The following is a 20240-nucleotide window of genomic DNA, read 5'->3' on the forward strand; positions in this document are numbered from 1 at the left end:
GTTAAAGGATGGAGATACTTTTGTGCACCAAAAAGTGATGGAAATTTAGCAGCTTTGTGAGTTAGTGTGTTATCATGAAACAAGTAAAAATCTTGCACCTGAAATGCAGCAGGAACAAGTTAATGCATCTCCAGTATCAATTCTTTGTGCACAACACCTTGAGAGAGTAAAAAAGTTATCAACATTGGTTTGATATGCCTTTTGGAATCTCAATTTCTTCCTTCTGGAAGATGTTTCAACAACCCATTCAGAACTCTGTTGCTTTGTTTTGGGATCATAGGCCAACTCTCATCTTCAGTAATGATTTGGCAAAGAAATTTCTGTCTGCATCTGCCATCACGATAATGTCCTAACAAGACATGACTTGATTTTCTCTTTACTCAGCTGTCAAGGCATGTGGGTCAAAACTCATACACAACTTCCTCTTCTTCAAATCTTCACTCTGAATGCAAAGAATAATGCTTTTAAGGATATTTGAAGCCTCGGCTATCATCTGTGATGTGATTTTACGATCATTCACTAACTCAGCGAAAGCAGCAATGTTTTCCTGAGTTATAGTTGATGTAGGGCAGCCATTTCTCTCATCATCTTCTACTGACCCCCTTCTGTCACAAAATCATGAATACCACTTGAAGATGTTACATCAGTTCAGATCCTCATTTTCATATATATTTTGTACCATTTCTAGGGTTTCTGTAGCATAAAGATCTGCTTTAAAGCAAAATTTAATCGCAAGTCTCTGTTCACTTTTCATATCCATGACATACAACAAAAAGCACTTTACACTATACGTCATAATTCACACACTACTGAACATAAATTAGCCTCACTCTCTAGAAGTATAGACATTAGTTGGTATTACTCAGCAGGTTTACTGATAGATCACTATAGTATTGTGCACACAACAAATATCAAGTCCTAAAACTTATGGTCTGCACTGTGTATACCCTACCAGTTACTTGGAGTTTTTTTATAGCTTTTTTTTTTTAAAGTCGCACTCATGGAAGAATTTCTTGATTTTCTTTTACTGTACACATATCAAGGGGATTGATATGCATTGATAAAGAATTGACATGTACTGAATGCTTTAAATGCATACTCATGAAGAATTCTTCTATCATCATCATTGCCCATGGGTCCAATGCCCATTGGTGTCTGATACTTGTTTTATCATTCTTTGCCATTTCTCTCTTCCATTACCAGGTGAGTCAGATCCTGCAAACTCTTTCTAAACCATTCTTTTATATCATCTATCCACTCTTGCATTAGCCATTCTCTTCTATTTATATCTTTCATTGTACAAGGTTTTGATCTTTCTACTGTTATCCATTCTAAAGATATGTCCAAAAAACTTTAGTTTCCTTTGAATTATTTCCTGCATTAAATTTTCTTCAGTTTACTTTGCGATAAAGTTCATTTGTTACTTTTTTGCACCCATCCAATTTGTAGAATCTTTCTATAACATGTTCTTTCGAAAGTCAATATTCGTCTCACAGAGTCTTTGATCATTACCCATGTTTAATTGGGTAATGGTCAAATGGCTGTCCATGCCATTTGACCATTACCAAATGACAGCCATAGAGAGAGAGCACTTGAGAATATGCATCTTTCCATCAGTCCCAGCTTTATGGGGAGATAAAGGAATTAGTTGTGTGATTTTCATCAAACATTTTAGATTTTTTTTTTTTACTTTATGTATAAAGAATTAACTTTTTAAACACAAAATGAACTGTTACCGAAATAAACTTTTAATTAAATTGTGAAATTAAAGAAATACCATATATTGTACCATATTTCTTTAATCTGCTGTTTTAAGTAACTTGTCCATCATTAGGCTGTCCAATTAGGGAGTGTGGACTTATTCACACTAGCTGTGTCATTGGTGATAGGTCCATACATGCCATGGTTGCTCATCTGGAGCATCCAAAATCAATGGTTGGAGACATTCTGGCATCACTAGTGCAAGAAAACACCCGTGAAGGAGGGGGGGGGGACCAAAAATGACTGATAGGGACAAGAGGGTGTTAAAATGGGTGGCATGCAAAAACTGGCACAGACCATCTGTGATGGCACCAGTGTGAGCAGAAAAGAAATGAACTCCATTTACAGGGTTTTCAATGGGAGAACAGTGGCACACAAGCCGAACATCACAACAACAAACAAGGTGGCTCATCTGCCCTGGTGCAAAGAGTGTGTGAACTGGACAATTGACCAGTGGAAAATGGTACTCTGAAATGATGAATCAAGGTTCACCTGTTTCCAGTCTGAGGGCAGGGTGTGGAGACAGTGTGTTGTACCCACAGAAAAGTTTGGTGGTGGTGGTGGAGTAATGGTTTGAGGTGCATTCAGCTGGTTTAGAGTGGAACTACTGGTCATTGTCCATAGTGCCATGAAGGCAGCTCAGTACCTTGATATTCTGGATAATCAGGTACTGCCTACACTGTGGAGTTTTTATGGAACAGAGCTGTGTTACTATCAAGATGACAATGCTTCATGCCACAAAGCTGCAGCTGTTATGGAACGGTATGAAGAGATGGGTATTAAATGCTTGCCCTGTACAGAGTTCTGACCTCAACCCCATTGAACACCCGTGGGACCAATTGGAATGGTGATTGAGGTCCAGAGCAATACGTCCTCTATCTGTTGCTGAACTCAGTGCTTCTTTGATGAAGGAATGGAGACAAATTCCACCTAATGTCTGCTTCACATTGGTGGAAAGGGTGCAGGAGGTGATCATAGCCAAAGGTGGACATATCCAATATTAGGGTTCACCTGCTGGTATCAATCGTAAATTGCTAAAGTGTCAGGACAATTATTGGTAGATAGTGTATGTTCGTATTTTTGCAATATGGAATTGTATTCTATTAGATTTGAAACCATTTATGTCTAAAATAAATATGATTCATCCTAAAATTCAATTTATCTTAGAGTATGAGAAAAAAAAATTAACTGGCTTTTTTAGATATACTGACATTTCTGTTAGGCAGGAAACAGAAATACTGAAAATATCAAACTATTTTATATGAAAATCTAAAGACATTTGTAAGAAATGCTCCATATTCCTACACACAATATAACTAAAAAACCAAGGTTTAATCCTATACCAAGTTTGGTCTGCATTTATCAAAAATCTAACAACTGTGGAACTGGGATATGACATCCGTTATTGCCAGAGAATATGACAGCAACAAATAGTACTGTTCCAATACTTGTGTATTAGTTAATACAATTTCTTTTGGGCACTTTGTTTATATGTACTAGTGTTGAAGCTGTTGTGTGTAATTTTTTCTGGTCTTTTTAATACAAGTCGTATACCTCTCACGACGTAAGTCTAACAACTTATGAAATTTGTTGGGTTACTGTTTGGTTTAATAAATCTGTTTTATGTTTAGAAACATATGGTCTCAATAACAGAAATTAACTGAAAATACTGTTAAAATACTGAGGGAAGATGTGTGTCTAGAAATAACTCTCTTCCTTTTCTAGGACACTTGTCACATGTTTTCTCATCAGGCTGCCTTTCATTCATAGTCTACTGCAAACCTACACACACAGGCCAATACATACATAAAAATTCATACCACCATCCAACACAAAAACTAGGAGTCATCAGCACTATCAAACATAGAGCTCTTACAACAGGCATGTCAAGCACACAGCCTGCATGAGGCCCGGCAAACTTTGTAACCAATATGGTTATTTAACTTTTGACACACGGAATTAAATAAACATTTAAAAAATTAACATTTCCACTTAAGATTATTTTATACGCCAAACTACTAAAGGAAAATAAATAATGTTCCATTTGTCATTTCAAAAAATCTTGTTACCACTGCATAAATATCGAATTTTACTGAATTTTAATGAGCAAGTCTACATATGCAGCTACATCTGCTGACAACAGAAATTGGGGGCTAGCCGTTAGCAATTTTCAAGTCGTAAGAAAGTGTAGTGTTTTCTTTATAATTAATAAAGAATTTATAAAAACAATGTCGAAACCCTCAACCAGTATGAGTAAAAAACGATTAATTGAAGAAGAACATCAAGAAAAATGGGAGTTACAATATTTTTGTATTCAAGTAAAAAACATTTTTATGCCTGATATGTAAAAACTCTATTGCAGTTTGCAAAGAATATAATATTAAAAGGCATTACAATGCAAATTATAAAAAAAACTATGACAAATATGTTGGAAAACTTCGTGAAGATAAATTGTCAGAATTAAAGTTGACACTTCAAAATCAACAAAGTGTATTTACCAAACCTATTGAAGATAACAGAGTTACGGTAAAAACCAGTTATTTGTTATCACATTTAATTGCAAGCAAGTCGAAACCATTCACTGAAGGGGAATTTATTCGCAAATGTATTATTAAAGTAGTTAAAGTGTTGTGTCCTGATCAATTAAAGAAATTTAAAAATATAAGCTTATCTCGAAATACCGTTGCTAGCAGAATTGATAAGTTGGGAATTTAAGGAATCAACTAAAATCAATAATTCCAACATTTTAGACCTATTCCCTTGCAATTGACGAAAGTACAGATGTATGGGATATCGCTCAGCTGGCTGTTTTTATTCGTGGATGTGATATGAACTTAAAAGTAAGTGAAGAACTTCTAGAAATTATTCCTATGCATGATACAATCACTGGAGTTGATATTGATACCCTTATTGAAGTTTTGAATGAATACAATTTATCGTCAAAAAAGCTAGTTCGTCTTGCAACTGACGGTGCTCCTGCCATGACTGGTGTTGTTAAAGGAGTTGTTACAAATTAAAAAAAAAAAAAAAAATGCAAAGAACAAGGTAAGAATAATTTTCAACATTTTCATTGCATTATTCATCAGTAAACACAATGTCAGTAAAATTGTAAATTATATTCGTGCAGGTGGGCTTAATCATCACCAATTTAGTAACTTTCTAGAAGATATAGAAAGTGAATATAGTAATCTACCTTATTATACAGAAATTAGACTAGATGGCTTTCCAGTCATAAAGTTTTAAAGTGATTCTTCGAAATTACCATTTTTTTAGAATTGAAAAATTATGAATGTGAAATATTAAAAAATGATCAATGGATAAAGGACCTGGCTTTTTCAGTAGACATTACAAGTCACCTTAGTCAACTTAATCTTAAGCTATAAGTCAAACATCAAGTAGTTACCATATTATTTGACAATATTAACATTTTCAAACAGAAATTATTACTTTGGCAAAAACAAATTCAAAAAGAAAATTTATTCCATTTTGAATGTTGTCAATCATTATTACAAAAATCACTGAAATTGAAATTTTCAGAATATGCCAATCAAATTAAGTTATTAGAAAATGAATTCGAAAGAGGATTTTTAAATTTAAGAAATATGAAAATCAGTTTCCTATTTATTTCTCCTCTATCGATTGATGTTGAAACTGATGATGACAATTTACAGTTGGATATTAATCGAAATTTGGTGTGATTCCATATTGAAACAAAAATATATAGATGTTGGAATTCCAAAGTTCCATAATTATTTATCAGTCAATTGATACCCCCAATGTTATATGCAATTAGGCATATTTTATCTATGTTCGTTAGCACATATTTATGTGAACAACTATTCTCAATTTTAAAGAATAATAAAACTGCAAAAAGATCAAGATTAACAGACCAGCACGTGCAAACAATATTGAAAGTAACTACAGCTCAACAAATTCAACCAAATTCTGAAGATTTCATTAATGAAAACGTTGTGAAGTTTCTTCAAAAAAATGATATGTATAATTTTATTTAAATATGTAAACTTTATATTTTATATGTATTTTTGTAACATGGTTGTATTTTGTACTTATATACTCTAATGTTAATATTAAAAAATCTGTTTCCTCTTTATTTCGAGATTTTTTTTCTGTTGAGGCCTGCGGTTTGTTGTATAATTCTTAATTTGGCCCTTGGAGGTAAACGAGTCGCATATCACAGACTCAACTGGAAAGGCACCAAGTCCCTACACTGCATCAAAACCTGGTTTAAAAGAAAGTTCAAGGAAACTTGTGAGATGCTGAAACATTATCCAAATCTAAACAAGAATGATGGATTAGTAATTCCAAGAATCTGGAGGACCAATCTGCAACCCATATAGCATCCAGAACATGATGGCAGAACCCCAGCACAAGAAAACCTTAATTTATAAGACTGTAGAGATGTTTAATGTAATTCTGCTATGAAACTTTATTTTTATTTATTATTTTTTTCAGCACAGGTCAGGCTAGGATAAACAATTAACAAAGCATTTAGATTTATCTTACTTTTGTATAGTGTCATGTAGCTTTGGTCCTGTGCAAATGCATGTTTTCCTGATGATGATGACCTCGATACATAGGTTGAAACGTCGAATGTTATTTTCTTAAATTATAAGTAATTACTCCAACACATGTTTTTGTCTTCATAAATTCTTCACAATGTATCATGAGTTATGTTCCAATCTGTCAAGTTATCTCTGGTTATTCACTGCACTCATGGTGATTTCTTCTCATCAGATTAAGCTGTCAATGCTGCAGTACCACAGTGCTCTGTGTTTTCACTCATGCTCTTCTTTCAATATGTTAATAACATCTCACAGCCTGAAATGCTACTGTATAGTTCTACTGATGACAGCACTCTTAATTCCTCCCCAATCGAGAAACTCTGTATTGTTCATATCATTCCCATTTCAAATCTTTTTGAAGTGGGAATCATCTTTTACAATTAATGCCTTAAACACTGACCTCCACACATTCTCAAATGGAGTGTTAGATCCTGAATGTGGAAATTTTGAAAGGAAATTATTCATTCAGGATCTAACATGCAAAAACTAACAACTTGAGGAGATGCCTGCACTTCACAGTAAATAAAGAAAACTTGTTTACTATATGTGAAAATATATATTCCTTTGTATGTAATTTGCTAAGATCTTATTGTTGTTTAATCAGAAATCAAAGTGAGAATTTGTATCATAATATAGTATTTGTGTAAGGAAAATATTTAATTCATTAAGATATCCAGTGAGTTGTAAGTCTCCAGACAACTTATAAGTAGCAATCCAAAGGTTGCGTGCTAGCCACTCAGATTGGGGTAATGCCAGAGGCAATAACATACGCGGAAGGTGACGTTAGCACGCTTTCCAAGAAATCAACACCCTAACAGCAAAGGGAGAGCAAGGGATCAACTTGGGGGCATAAATGAAGAGGGTCGTGCAGAAAAGATACAGTGAAGAAAGAGGGTGCACGAAGTGAGAATATAAGGCGATGCGCACTATATTAAAGGCTCTCTTTTTCTCGGTTCCTGCTTGGTGATTTTGACTGGTGGTTTGAGAGAGACGTGCAAAGGTGTTGCGATGTCGGACAGCGGGCCTTTTCCTGGAGATGCCTAAGAAATTCCACGCAGAGCCATTCGTGAATTATCGGCCTTGCAGAATTGTGCCAATCGCTGGATGTCCCATCAGAAGGAGTGAAGAAAGTCCCCTTAGATGTGGCAGCAAACACATTCGTGTCCGGGAACAGAATTCAAGGACAGCGTAAGCCCAACGTCAGGCGCAGAGATGGGATAATCAGAAGGTAACCTAGATCACGTGGAAGTGACATATTGTCCAGAACAGAATCGGTAATGTAGAAAATTTTATTGTATGTTTCAGAAATGTTAGAGGAAGGAAAAACGTGTGTAAGCATAAAGTATGGACAATTATTAGAGAACTTCAGTGAGAATTCCCTTTTGGAAATAACTAGTTTTCTTTAGCAAAGAGTGTCTGGAGGCAGTTGTATTATTGAATGAGATTGAACCTGATAAAATAAAACTAGTATTGCTGAGAGCTTTTAATTGAAAACTTTGAGAATGTGCAAATGTGTAACTTAAGAATAACTTGTGGAAAGAGATTACAGGTTATGTAATGTTGTATAGCATTTTTTGAACTAACTTAGCGTGAACTGATTTTACTTAGCATTGAATTGATTTCCTTAGCATTGAATATATGTTGCATCTTAACTGTAAATGTTTGATTTTCCAATAAACATGTTTTATTACATATGCTCGAGTCAGGCCTGATTGTGAGATCAAATTACCACTTATAAAATAGAACCTTAGCGGGAAGAATTTAGAAAGTATATAACGATAGATTACAGGTCACGACTGCAAAGTACCAGAAATCTATATAACCATAATGAAGTGTAAAATGATGTGTGTATGCCTTAAGATCTAGAATTGTTTCCCTGAACAAGAATCTTTTCTGTTATGGGATACTGGCTGGCGCAGCATAATATAAATTTTGCCAGTATCTGAACAGGATATAACCCTAGTCTCCAGACTACTCATAAGTTGTCTGGAGACTAGGGTTATAAGATAGGCTAGACAAAAGAATAAGTAATAGTAATTATTGAGATAATAAAGATAGAAAAATTAGAAGAAAGTAACGACATAACAGGGGTGAACATAATCTAGTGAATTTCAATGCTATTAAAACATAATCCCATCTTATTTCTTACAAGAAAGATATTACTTCAAGAAAGAGGACAGCCTTTGAAAAGATGGTAAGGAAGAAGAAGTAGAGGACAGCCTTTGAAAAGACTGTAACAGGCCACTAGGCCTGTTACTGGAAAGGAAGCAGTAGAAGATATCACTTTGCTCCTCTGTATTTATGATAATATTCTAATCTCTAATCAAGATCAATTTTCTCTTCTTGGGTCAGCATCTAGCCTATTCTAGCATAAACATATCGCATCACATCTATAAATTCCTCAAGCCTTCAACAAACTCATTGTTTTTTTGTTTTTTTTTCCCTCCATTCAAAACACTACTTCACCCCTTGCCAACTCCTAAAACTGTATTATAAATCTCAAATCTGCCTGATCACAGAATGGTGTTCTTACATTTTGGGTATTGCACTAGAACCCTCTTTAAGAATGCTTGAATGTATCTAGAAAAGAACCATGTACTTAACAGATGACTCTCTATGCTTCCCTATGAAGCATGTTACAATGCACTGCTATGCTATGAAAATTATAGGTATCTTCATAAGCACTTCTCCATCCAAGTGGAGCAGTGTTCATTTCATCTACTTCTGTTCTCTGGAAAAGTCTTCTCATACTATTTTCCATAATTAATGCAGTTGACTCTCATTATAGCAACCACTATTATAACAAGCTCTCTTACTATAACAAACTACCAAAATATCCCTACCAACATCCCTGGTCACAATGCTATTCTAAAGAAAATTCATTATAGCAAATTATACTAATGGACCTTGTGAGTTTTCTATAGTGAGAATCACTATACAAAATTGTTCAAGAAAGAGCTCGAAGTTGTATTCACAGTTTATAACAGAGATTACATTAACAGATCTGATTCCTTCTTTCTCACAAACTGCTTGCCCACACATGCCATTATTATGTTATAGGTTTTGTGACTCTCGAGTGAGTGCACGTGTGTGTGTGTGTGGGGAGGGGGGTAAATATTAAAAAAAGTGTAGAATGAGCATAAGTTTTTTTCAAACAAGTGCTACTTCTGACAAACTAATAATTAAAATTAGCCAAACACATCCAAATGGATATATATGTAATAACTGCTATTCTTCTAAACCTGACCATTAAATTATGCAACGGCTAAAAAAAAAAAAAAATTGTAAATTTTTGAATTAATGCTAAGGTAATAAAAACATTTTTATATACCTTGCCACAATAGCGTACAACTTCTTGGAAACTGCAGTATATCCTTCAAAATCATAAGGAATAGTTTTCAAATCAGGACATAGTTTCAATGCTGTACCAAGAAACATTCCATTACGAACACCAGCTTTTCTAGCTTCATAACTACAACTTGCAATTTCTGAACATGATCCATAAGATTCAGAATCTTCTACTTCAGATGTATTTACACCAGAGAGGTGCTTAATGAAAGAGGAGCATGAACTTGATTCATCTAAGTCATCAATGTAAGATTCAATTTGTTCTTTGGGGTGCATTTTTTGCTTATAATAATTACGTTCGTATTGAATATCAGTACCTGGTCTTAAAATAACTCTCTTTCCTTTAGAATGTGTTACAGCAGCTGGTTTTCCTATTATTTTAAAATAAATAACAAAAACAAAGAGTAATAAACAACTTAAAATTTTCTTTTTATCTTCATATATAAAATAGATTATGATATTTCAATGAAAAAATATATTTTAATAAATCTCAAAATATTTTTCTTTAGAATATTTTTAAAACTTTTATAATAAAGACTAAAATTTCAATTTTCAAAATGGGGCCATTTTCTAAAACAACCTAGGATGGAGATTAATCATCAAATTCCTGATTATCTGGAATTTGATGATTAATCAAATTTCAGGACTATCTGAGAATATTCCTGAAATTTGTCTGAATTCTAGTTATCAACCATTACTTCAGTATTCTCAAATCCTATATTTTGGTATCCAAAGGCACTTCTTACTGCATCAATCTACTTAGATCTTGATCTTCCTCTGGGTCTTTTCCTACTATCTGTACAACAAACATATCTTTCCTTTCCATTCTGTTTAGTGATCATGAGATTAAATCTACTAATGCATTCCTGAATGCCAACAATAAACAACATAAACAACAAATTACATGATAACCCACAGTAATTAACTTTAATGATATGAAAGTAGAGATATTTTTTGTTAGTCAGCTTTGACATTGTTTCCCTCTGTACCAACATTCCATTACCTGACACTATTAATTTACTATATGATGATTACCCTACTGATATTGTGAAGATTTCTGAATTTGTTATAGAATGAGGATATTTCAGCTGAAAAAACAAGATCTATAGACAAGATGAAGGTACTGCCATGGGTAAGGCCTTCTGTCTCCACCTTTGGCAAACTATCAAAACTTTAATGGAATTTAATGGTTACAACCCTAATCAAATCCAGCAGATAATTGACTCCTATGTTCCAACACCTCAGGATTCTTCAACAGACTGCAGGGTTCCAATCCCTTATATTCCTGGTATCTCTGAACTGATTGGCAGAATTTTGAAGATGTATCACCTTATTCCCACATATTTTCCTATCAACAAAATTTCTCATCTGTTGCCATCTACAAAAGACAAACTGTCACCTCTATCATTAGCTGGCATTTACCAGATACCTTGTGAATGTAATCTGACAGACTTTGAGCAGACAGGCCATTCTGTGGAAAAAAGAATTAATGAGCATCAATATTATATTGAATACATGAAACCTCAAAAGTCTGGTCTGGCACAACATAGTATTGACACTAAACACAGTATCCAGTGGGATGAAGCTCATCTTCTCCACAGAAACAGTTTTAAATATGAACACCTTTTCAAAGAAAGTTGTGACGCAAATTTTACATCGCCAAATTTAAATCGGAATGATTGTCTCTCTCTTCCAAAAGTTTGAGAGATTCTCATTTTATGTAACCATCAAAAATAGTTTATATATAGATAGTATTTATATAGTTTTTAATAATATTATTTATAAAATATATACATGTTTACATAAGAATATTATTTAATTTTCCAAATGTTTCAGTCTGAATATTACAGACCATCTTCAGTGGCTACATTGGAGTGGCTTTAAAAAACAAGGTGGAATACGAACAATTGATCATTCACAAATAGAACGAGGCGCATGAGGTCATATCGCTAAGTATTAAAAGAGTAAACATTTTTTTTATCAGTCATGATTAAATTAAAGAAATTAATTCAGAAATTCATGTAATAATCTTAAATAACATTAGACTAATATAGGAAATTTAAAAAAAAAAAAGATCTGTAGGTTGTAATGCGATATTTTTCAATTTATTTAAGAAATCCGAAGAGTTTTTCAAAAAGAAGCGTGAGTTGCCTATGTGTATGATTTCAATAATTTAGCTAGATATTTGGCTATGCGATAAGTAGGAGAATCAATACAATCCACTATAGGGCAAAGAGGAATATCTGTCTTATGTATTTTAGATAGATCATAAAACCTAGGAGGCCTAGCAAAATTAGTTTTTTGCCTTTCAATCGTGTCTATATCCAAACTTATGACCTCATCTAGCAGGGAGTTTAATTTCTTCAGTTGTCTGTTGGTTGGATCGTGATTGAGTTCTTGGTATATTGAACGATCTCAAAGTAAAAGGGAAAGTTTTTTTCTATAATTTGAAGAGTCCATAATTGCTGTCACTTTCCCCTTGTCAGCTTTAGTAATGATGAGGTGACAGTTGCTTCTTAAGGAATGTAGCGCTTTCTTTTCAGAAGGAGGAAGCTTGGCTTTAAGTAGCGAAGAAGCAACTTCTAGGCGGAGAGCATTAGCTTTTCACTTGAAAGATGAATGAGGTTATGTTCAATGTTAACTAGGAAATCTAGGTATGGAATCTTTTTAGGGACTATAGAGAATTCATGTTCTTTTGAGAGGATGAGTATTTCACTATTAGTTAAAGGGCGATCAGATACAACCTACAGATCTTATGGTTAGCTTTGATATAGAATCTTTATATACGAATGTACCTCTCAAAGAGACATTAGAATTACTTGCTGACATCTTCCCACAAGACATTATAAAGTTATTTGATTTCGTAATGCACTCTGGATATTTCTTATGTCAAAACAAATTTTACAACCAAGTGGAAGGAACAGCCATGGGAAGTCCACTCTCTCTCTCCTGCTCTAGCCAACTTTTATTTGGAACATCTAGAAGAAGTCCTGTTCTCATCTATATTCCCTCAACATCCTTTTGGGTTAGATATATAGAACGACATCTTTGCTGTATGGTCTCATAACAGAGACTCCTTACCTTCCTTTTTAAGCAGTATCAATTCCTTACATCTGCGTATAAAGTTTACCGTGGAGATCGAAAAAGACAACGAGTTATCATTTTTAGATGTCCTCCTCATCTGTTCACCTTCAGGTATTCTTACAACAACAGTTTACAGAAAACCAACTTTCACAGGTCGTTATATTCTCAAAGAATCTGCCCATCATCCTTGTCAGAAAACAGGAATCATAACCTGTTTAATCCGACGAGCCAAAACTAATTGTTCAACTTCTCGTTTATTACAGAAAGAACTTTCGGCTATCAAATATCACATGAAACTAAATGGCTTCTCCAAAAAGAGTACACAACATCTTTTCGATTCTTACAATCCAATACAAAACAACAAAGATTCAATACGTCGAGTTCCAATTCCTTACATTTCCGGAATTTCAGAACCAATTTCAAGAATTCTGAGAAAATATGATTTAACAGCCACTTCTACACCTATTAACAAATTATCCACCCATTTTCCTTCTTCTAGAGATAAACGCTCAACTATGTTTCTACCTGGTGTGTAACGCTCTATAGAAAAAAGAATTCAAGAGCATCAATCATCCATTAAACACAACAAACCCGAAAAATCTGGATTAGCTCAGCACAGAATAGAAACAAGCCACAACATCCTTTGGTCCAAGACTCGCCTCCTCCTACACAGATGTCGCTATAAATTTGAACGTTTATTTAAAGAAAGTGTGGAGGCCTCACTCCAATGTCCTAACTTGAATCGTAATGACTGTATATCTGTATCAAAAATTTGGGAAAGTTTAATCAGATAACACATTAATTTTTTTTTTTTCAAATTTCCTATATTAGTCTAATGTTATTTAAGATTATTACATGAATTTCTGAATTAATATCTTTAATTTAATCATGACTCTGATAAAAAATGTTTACTCTTTTAATACTTAGTGATATGACAGCTCATTCTATTTGTGAATGATCAATCGTTCGTATTCCACCTTGTTTTTTAAAACTATTCCTATGTATCCACTGAAGATGGTCTTTAATATTCAAACTGAAATATTTGACAAATTAAATAATGTTCTTGTGTAAACGTGTATATATTTTTTAATACTAATGTCACAAGCATCTTTAAAGAATCAAATAATATTATTTATTAATATTGATTTCTAGCATGTAGCAACAGTTTTTAATTGGTAAACCACCGATTGTTGTATTTACTTTGTATTCCCGTTTCTTTGATTTGCTTATTTCTATGCACTGATAATGTACTATTATTTTCAGTATGAAATATCTGTACTTTCATATCATTCAAGTTAATTACTGTGGTTATCGTGTAATTTGTTGTTTATAGCCATGCCACAAGTACCTTTAAAGTTAAATGCTAACAATGTCAAGTTCCTTCCTAATATTTTTATTTGTAATATTTCTGCAATTCAAGCTATCCATTCTCTCACCTAATTTTTCTCAGAACTCATCTCTTGTATTAGTTGTCTCCACACTTTGATCAAATGTTTTACTTCTAACCCAGCTGTCATATCTGATGTGAGAACAGAGGTTGATGAAGTGAAGGTACTTAGGATATTGCAGAATCTGAATGCAAATAGAGTTGTGGGATTGGATGAGATGTCAGACTGCATTTTAAGAGAATGTGCAGGGGGAAATGGTGATACCTTTGACTAGACTGTTTAATTTAAGTCTCAGCTCTGGCAAAGTCCCATGAGAGTGGGAGGAGAGAGCAAAATAATTCCTTTGCATAAAGGAGGATCTAAGTCTGTGGTAGCAAATTATAGACCAATCAGTATCTCAGGTGTGGTGGTAAAAGTACTGGAAAAATTGATAAAAGAGAATTCAAGAATGAGTGGATAAGAATATGATACTCTATGAGGTGCAACATGGCTTTGTGAAGGGTAGGTCATGCCTTAATAATCTATTAACTTTTTATAATAGGATGAGAGCTGAGTTGGATAAAGGCAATGGCTACAAGATGATACTGCTGGATTTTGCAAAGGTATTTAACAGGATACCACATGGAACTCTATTATGCAAACTACAACAAATGGGGACGTATATGGACTGGTGATATGGATAAAAGGGTGGCTGATGACAGATACCAAAAAATAGCATATGGAGCAACAGAATCCAGGAGAAGGAAGATGACCAGTAGTGTGCTGGAGGACTCTGTGCTTGGACCACTGCTCTTTAACTTGTATATGAATGATATAGGAAATAATATGAAGGGAGATTCAGTTTTCTGATGATGCAAGGTTGGTAAGATAATGGTTAATTAATGTGAGCTTGCAGGGTGATTTGAACAGGCTGACAATATGGGCAAAACATAATGGATGTCAATTTAACGTGGAAAAAGTGTCAAGTATTTGCATTTTGGAATAAATCTTGTACCACATTGATGAAACTGTACTGCAAGAAATTGATGAAGCCAGGGATTTAGGGCTGGTAGTAGTAGTAGATAGAGAGTTGAGGTTTAAAGGGCATATTCCTAAAGTAGCCCAGGTAGCTCATTGGATTATTTGGTTATTGAAGAACACACTAATGAGCAGAGATGAGAGTTATTATTCCTCTTTATAAACTCCTAATACGACCACATCTGGATTACTGTTTTCAGGTCTGGTCACCTGAGGTTTTTGGGGATAAGGAAGTGGTGGATAGGATTCAGAGTCGACTGATCAAGATGGTGAGTGGTCTGTGGAATGTTCCTTATGAGGATAGATTGAGAGTTTGTGGATTGCAAGGGGCGAGACATTTAAGATAAGCATTTAAGTTACTTAAAGGATTTTATAGGACTGATGCAGAAGAAATGTTTCAACACTTGGCTAGAGGGAGCAGAACAAGAGGTCATTCCTAGAAGAGTGTGGTTAGCAAGCATGCAAGGACTAGATTTTTTTGTTTGGAGAGTGCTGAATGAATTGAATGGGCTGCCTGAGTCAGCTGTAAGTGCTTTGTATGTTAATGATTTCAAGGAGAGGTTATGATAGGTATTATGTTGATAGTTTGGGTCTTATACAATGTCTTAGGACTCCACAGAGGCACCCATGCAATAATAATAATAATAATGTTTGTATCCCACCTCACACCAAAAAACTTCAAACTTAATGCTATATGGAAAATTGTTACCAGCATTCCTCTGATAGCAACATCTCACTAATGCCTACAATCTGAGACCACAATGTATTCACCAAGGCACAAAACTCTACTTTTTTGTTCCCAAAAACCTGGCAATCATGTAAAGCAGAGGTCGGCCACCTTTTTAATATGAAGAGCGCAATATAAAATTTGAAAATTTACAGAGGGCTCATGACACAGGCATTTTTTCTCTCATTTCAGGCTTAGAGCTTCTATGATTAGTTGTTTTTAAGAAAAAATGAGATTTCAAATTTGAACATTATTTTATTTAACTCGCTTTTACAACATATTTTTGTCATATATGAATGAATATAAAATACTAAAAAATAAAATAATAAATGAATACAAAAAATATAAATTCAACAGGATTTAATGAGAAACCTGGTCTTGTACATCATCTGCTAATTTTTTGTAATCAAGCATATAGTTTGAAGTACTTGCTCTTAAACAATTATCCAAATGTGAGTCTGCAAGTTGAGATTGATATTTTGATTTAAATATGCCATATTTGAAAACAGGGTCTTGCAGTTGTATGTAGTTGCACAATATGAATAAAATTTTATTGAGCATTTTCTCAGAATAGGAAAAGTATTTTTATCTACTAACTTCCAGAACATTTCATTATCATGATGAGCTTTTAAAATTATGTTGTTTTGTAAATTAATTATTTCCATTTTCAAGTCTTCTGTATTACTTAACTCAGAGTAATTGGAAATTTTAGCAGGTATATCATCTTCAGTAATGTTAAACGGATTTAGGAAAAATCTAACAGCAAGGTCTAAAGTCGCAAAATCTTGAAAGCGGGAAGAAAGCTCTTCTAATAGTGTGTCTATGATTTTTATATATGATGTAGTGCTAAATGTTTCATTATTCAAACTTTCATTAATATAGTTTACATTTGGAAAATGTGACAATGAATTTTTCATCAGATGGGATTTCAATAATTCCAACTTACGCTTGAAAATATTGACTGCACTAATCATATCAGCAATATGGGAATTTTTCCTTTGTAATTGTAGATTTAAATCATTAAACTTTGCCATTATATCTGTTAGAAATCCAACATCTATTAACCAATTTTTATTTTCTAATTCTTTGTAAAAATCATCTCTTGATGTAATAAATTTTTTTATTTGCAGCAAAAGAATAATAAATCAGTCAAGTATCTTACCTCTGCTCAATCACCTCACTTCAGTATGTAATAGTAGGTCGTCATTTTCAGCATTTTCATCTTTCAAAAGTAATTTAAATAACCTGTGTTGAGTTGCTTTTGATTTTATCGAATTAATAATTTTTGTTACAACAGGCATTACATGTTTAAAATTGACGGTTTTAGCATATAATATTTCCTGATGAATAAGACAATGATATGCAATAAATTTAGGAAATAAAGATCCTGTCTGCATAAGCCAATAAACCCATTTTCCTTATCAGTCATTGCTCATGCACCGTCAGTAGTAACTGAAGTTAATTTGTGAATTGATAATTTTTTGTATAGTACAAAATCTTTAAAAACGGAAAATATATCCTCTCCTCTAATGTGTCCCTTCAATGGAAGAATTTTAAGAAATTCTTCTTTTGTAGAAAAATCATAATATTGGTAAATATTGAAAAATTGCTAATTGTGATGTATCTGATATGTCTATTGATTCATCCAGCTGTACCGAAAAGAAAACACATTTTTCCATATCATTTGCTAATTTCTGTTTCTAAATAAACTGCAATATATTTATAGCCAAAACTATTTCAGTTTTATTTTTGAAATCTTCAAAAAGTGAATCTGCAGCTTCTAACATCATCATCAAATTCCTGTCATGTATCCTCAAGGGGATGTACAGGATATGATAGTACTACATGAAAAATTTACATCATTACTAACTTCCTATGTACTGATGTAAATTTTTCATGTAGTACTATCATATCCTGTACACCCCCCCTTGAGGGTACATGACAGAAATTTGATGATGTTTTTAACATACCTTCTTTAATTAAATCTCCATCTGTGAACGTTTTTTTCTTCTTAGCTAGCAAATGCAAAATTTTAAAAGATACAACTGCTGCTGCTTTTGACTGTTGCAATGGTTTAGTAAAAAACTTTGCTGTTTAGTAATGGATGATTTCAAAGAAAAAATTTTTTTTTCTTATTTCGTATTTCACTGGATAGTCAAAATTAAAATTGGCACGAATGGTTTTGAAATATCTTTCTAAATTACTTTTTTTAGAAATAGCCACACTATTATTGCATAATAAACAAATACATTTGCCATTAAGATTGATAGAGCAATACTCTTCCTCCCAATTGTCATTAAAATAGTACGTTCTTTTCCTTTCATGTTTATCCATTATAAAGGGTTAAAAATATCTTTGTAAACAAAGTATTTTATATTTGCACTGATAGCGGGAGTGATTTAACAAACACACATACTAAAAAACAAAGGGTTCTAACAATATTAGAAGTGGTATGAAGGGTAGTGAGAGCAGTCGCATTGATAACTAGATGACGTCAACAGCTCAAACTACTTATGATCAGTGGTCTCTCGTCTTAATAGGCACAAATAAAGCATTTTACAATAATTTCTCTGAGGGCGCACTAAAAATTCACTACAGGTGCCATGAAGCTTGCAGGCGCTGTGTTGCCAACTCCTGATGTAAAGACACAATCAGTTACTCTGTGCTTTGTTATATACTCTCCTCCATAGTCTGCATGACTCAGCTGGACAACACTCAGATTCCTATGCTTCACTTATACACACATCCTTGCACATAAGTCCAAACCAGACAAACACACAATCATCCTTTCATCTTAATCACCTTCATGATTAAGCATATTAATATAATTTAACACAGCTGCATAACTTCTCACCATAGACTGTCCATATTAGGTCTCATACTAATAAATAATTTCTTCAGATTGCTGATTTCAAATGCAGACCATCCCACTTATATAAATCAGTTCTAACCTCAAACTCTCTCCACACATCCAAAAACTCATAACCATTCCTTTTATAGCCTATGCATTGAATTTTTTTTAATTTATTATATTTATGGCTATTTTGCCTGCCTCTGTTTAGGAGTGCCCCTGTTTAAATGTCATTGGCTTTTTACTCATGGATTTTTAGGGCATTGTAGATGTATATTTACCAATAAATATATGTAGCATAAAGGAAAAGAAATTTACACATACCTTTTTCTGGGTGTTGTGGCTTTTCTTCTTTCTGCGATGTCCAAACTACTGTGTGTTGGGGAGGGGGTGGGGGTGGGGAATTAGGCAATGTGGGAAAATTAAGATAGAGATGGAAAAAACCTGGGTTTTTTGAATAATATATATTATATTATTAGGGAAGTGCAGAGCGTTTTTTTATATTTGTATAGGGTGGGAAAGGGGTTTAAAACAGCAACTGATTTTTTAGAGGAGGTTGACTGGGTGCAGTCCGTTTCGATTATGCTTGGTCGTCATCTGAACACATGGGAGAAGTGGATGCTATGTCAGGTCGGTTAGTGCTTCTGCTTTTGAAGTGTTTGTGTTATCACCTATCGGTCGGGGTTGTGACCTCAATTTTATGTTGTGAAGGTTCCAAACCTCGGAGATTATGTAGGGCCTGTGGATGTTGATATAGTTTGTGTCACATTTTATGGCTATTGTTTCCGATATTCTAAGCATTGTTTCATTGTCTTGTCTGTCTATGATGATGGCCTTGTCGATCTGTGGGGTATGTTTTTGTTTAAGGGCGTGAACAGCTATTTCCGTTTTTCCTGTGCTTTGTATTCGATTTTTCTTTTTGATGTTGCTTTTTTTAGTGTTTATATGTTCTGGAATGGGGATGTTACAATTGCGGAAGTGTTCTTGTAATCTTGCCCAAAAAGACCCGATGGTGGAACCTGTGTAGGTGATATCACAGTCTTTTTGGCAGGGAAATTTGTAGACTACACTGTGGTGTTCAAATATTTCTTTTTGTGTGTGAGATTTAGTGGGTTTTAGATTTGCCAATTTTTGGTTTATGGTGAATACCAGTTTGTAGTCAGTATGTTTGAAGATGTATTTATAGGCTTTGTATGTGTTTTGGGTGTATGGTAGTTTGATAATTTTTTGTGTTGGGAAGTTTGTTTTGGTATTTGGGTTATTTTGGCGGTTTTTGGCCGTCCTGCTTGCATAATTTATTAGTTGTGTAGGATAGTTGCGATTTTTGAATATCTACGTTTAGTTTTTTTATTTCTGCGTTTAGATTACTCTGATTGGTTGAAAATTTATAGACATTTATGAATTGTGATAAGATGACCGATTTTTTAACGGAATATGGATTGTATAAGTGGAAATGGAAGTAGTTTCCGATACGTGAGGGT

At 33.7% G+C, this 20240-nt stretch overlaps 1 protein-coding gene across 3 annotated transcripts in view; it reads right to left on the bottom strand.

Moving 5' to 3' along the window:
- The window catches only part of Rev1 (Rev1 DNA directed polymerase), a 293568-nt gene that overhangs the window by 177334 nt on the left and 95994 nt on the right, over positions 1 to 20240 (bottom strand). For all 3 annotated transcript variants that reach the window (XM_090391456.1, XM_090391459.1, XM_090391458.1), the window contains one exon: positions 9676 to 10063. In XM_090391456.1, the coding sequence (XP_090247582.1) occupies positions 9676 to 10063 (388 nt within the window). The remainder of the gene's footprint in view (positions 1 to 9675; positions 10064 to 20240) is intronic.

Source organism: Typopeltis vanoorti, chromosome 4, assembly GCF_054136105.1.
Source record: "Typopeltis vanoorti isolate ZY-2024b chromosome 4, IOZ_Tvanoo_1.0, whole genome shotgun sequence".
NCBI lineage: Eukaryota > Metazoa > Arthropoda > Arachnida > Uropygi > Thelyphonidae > Typopeltis > Typopeltis vanoorti.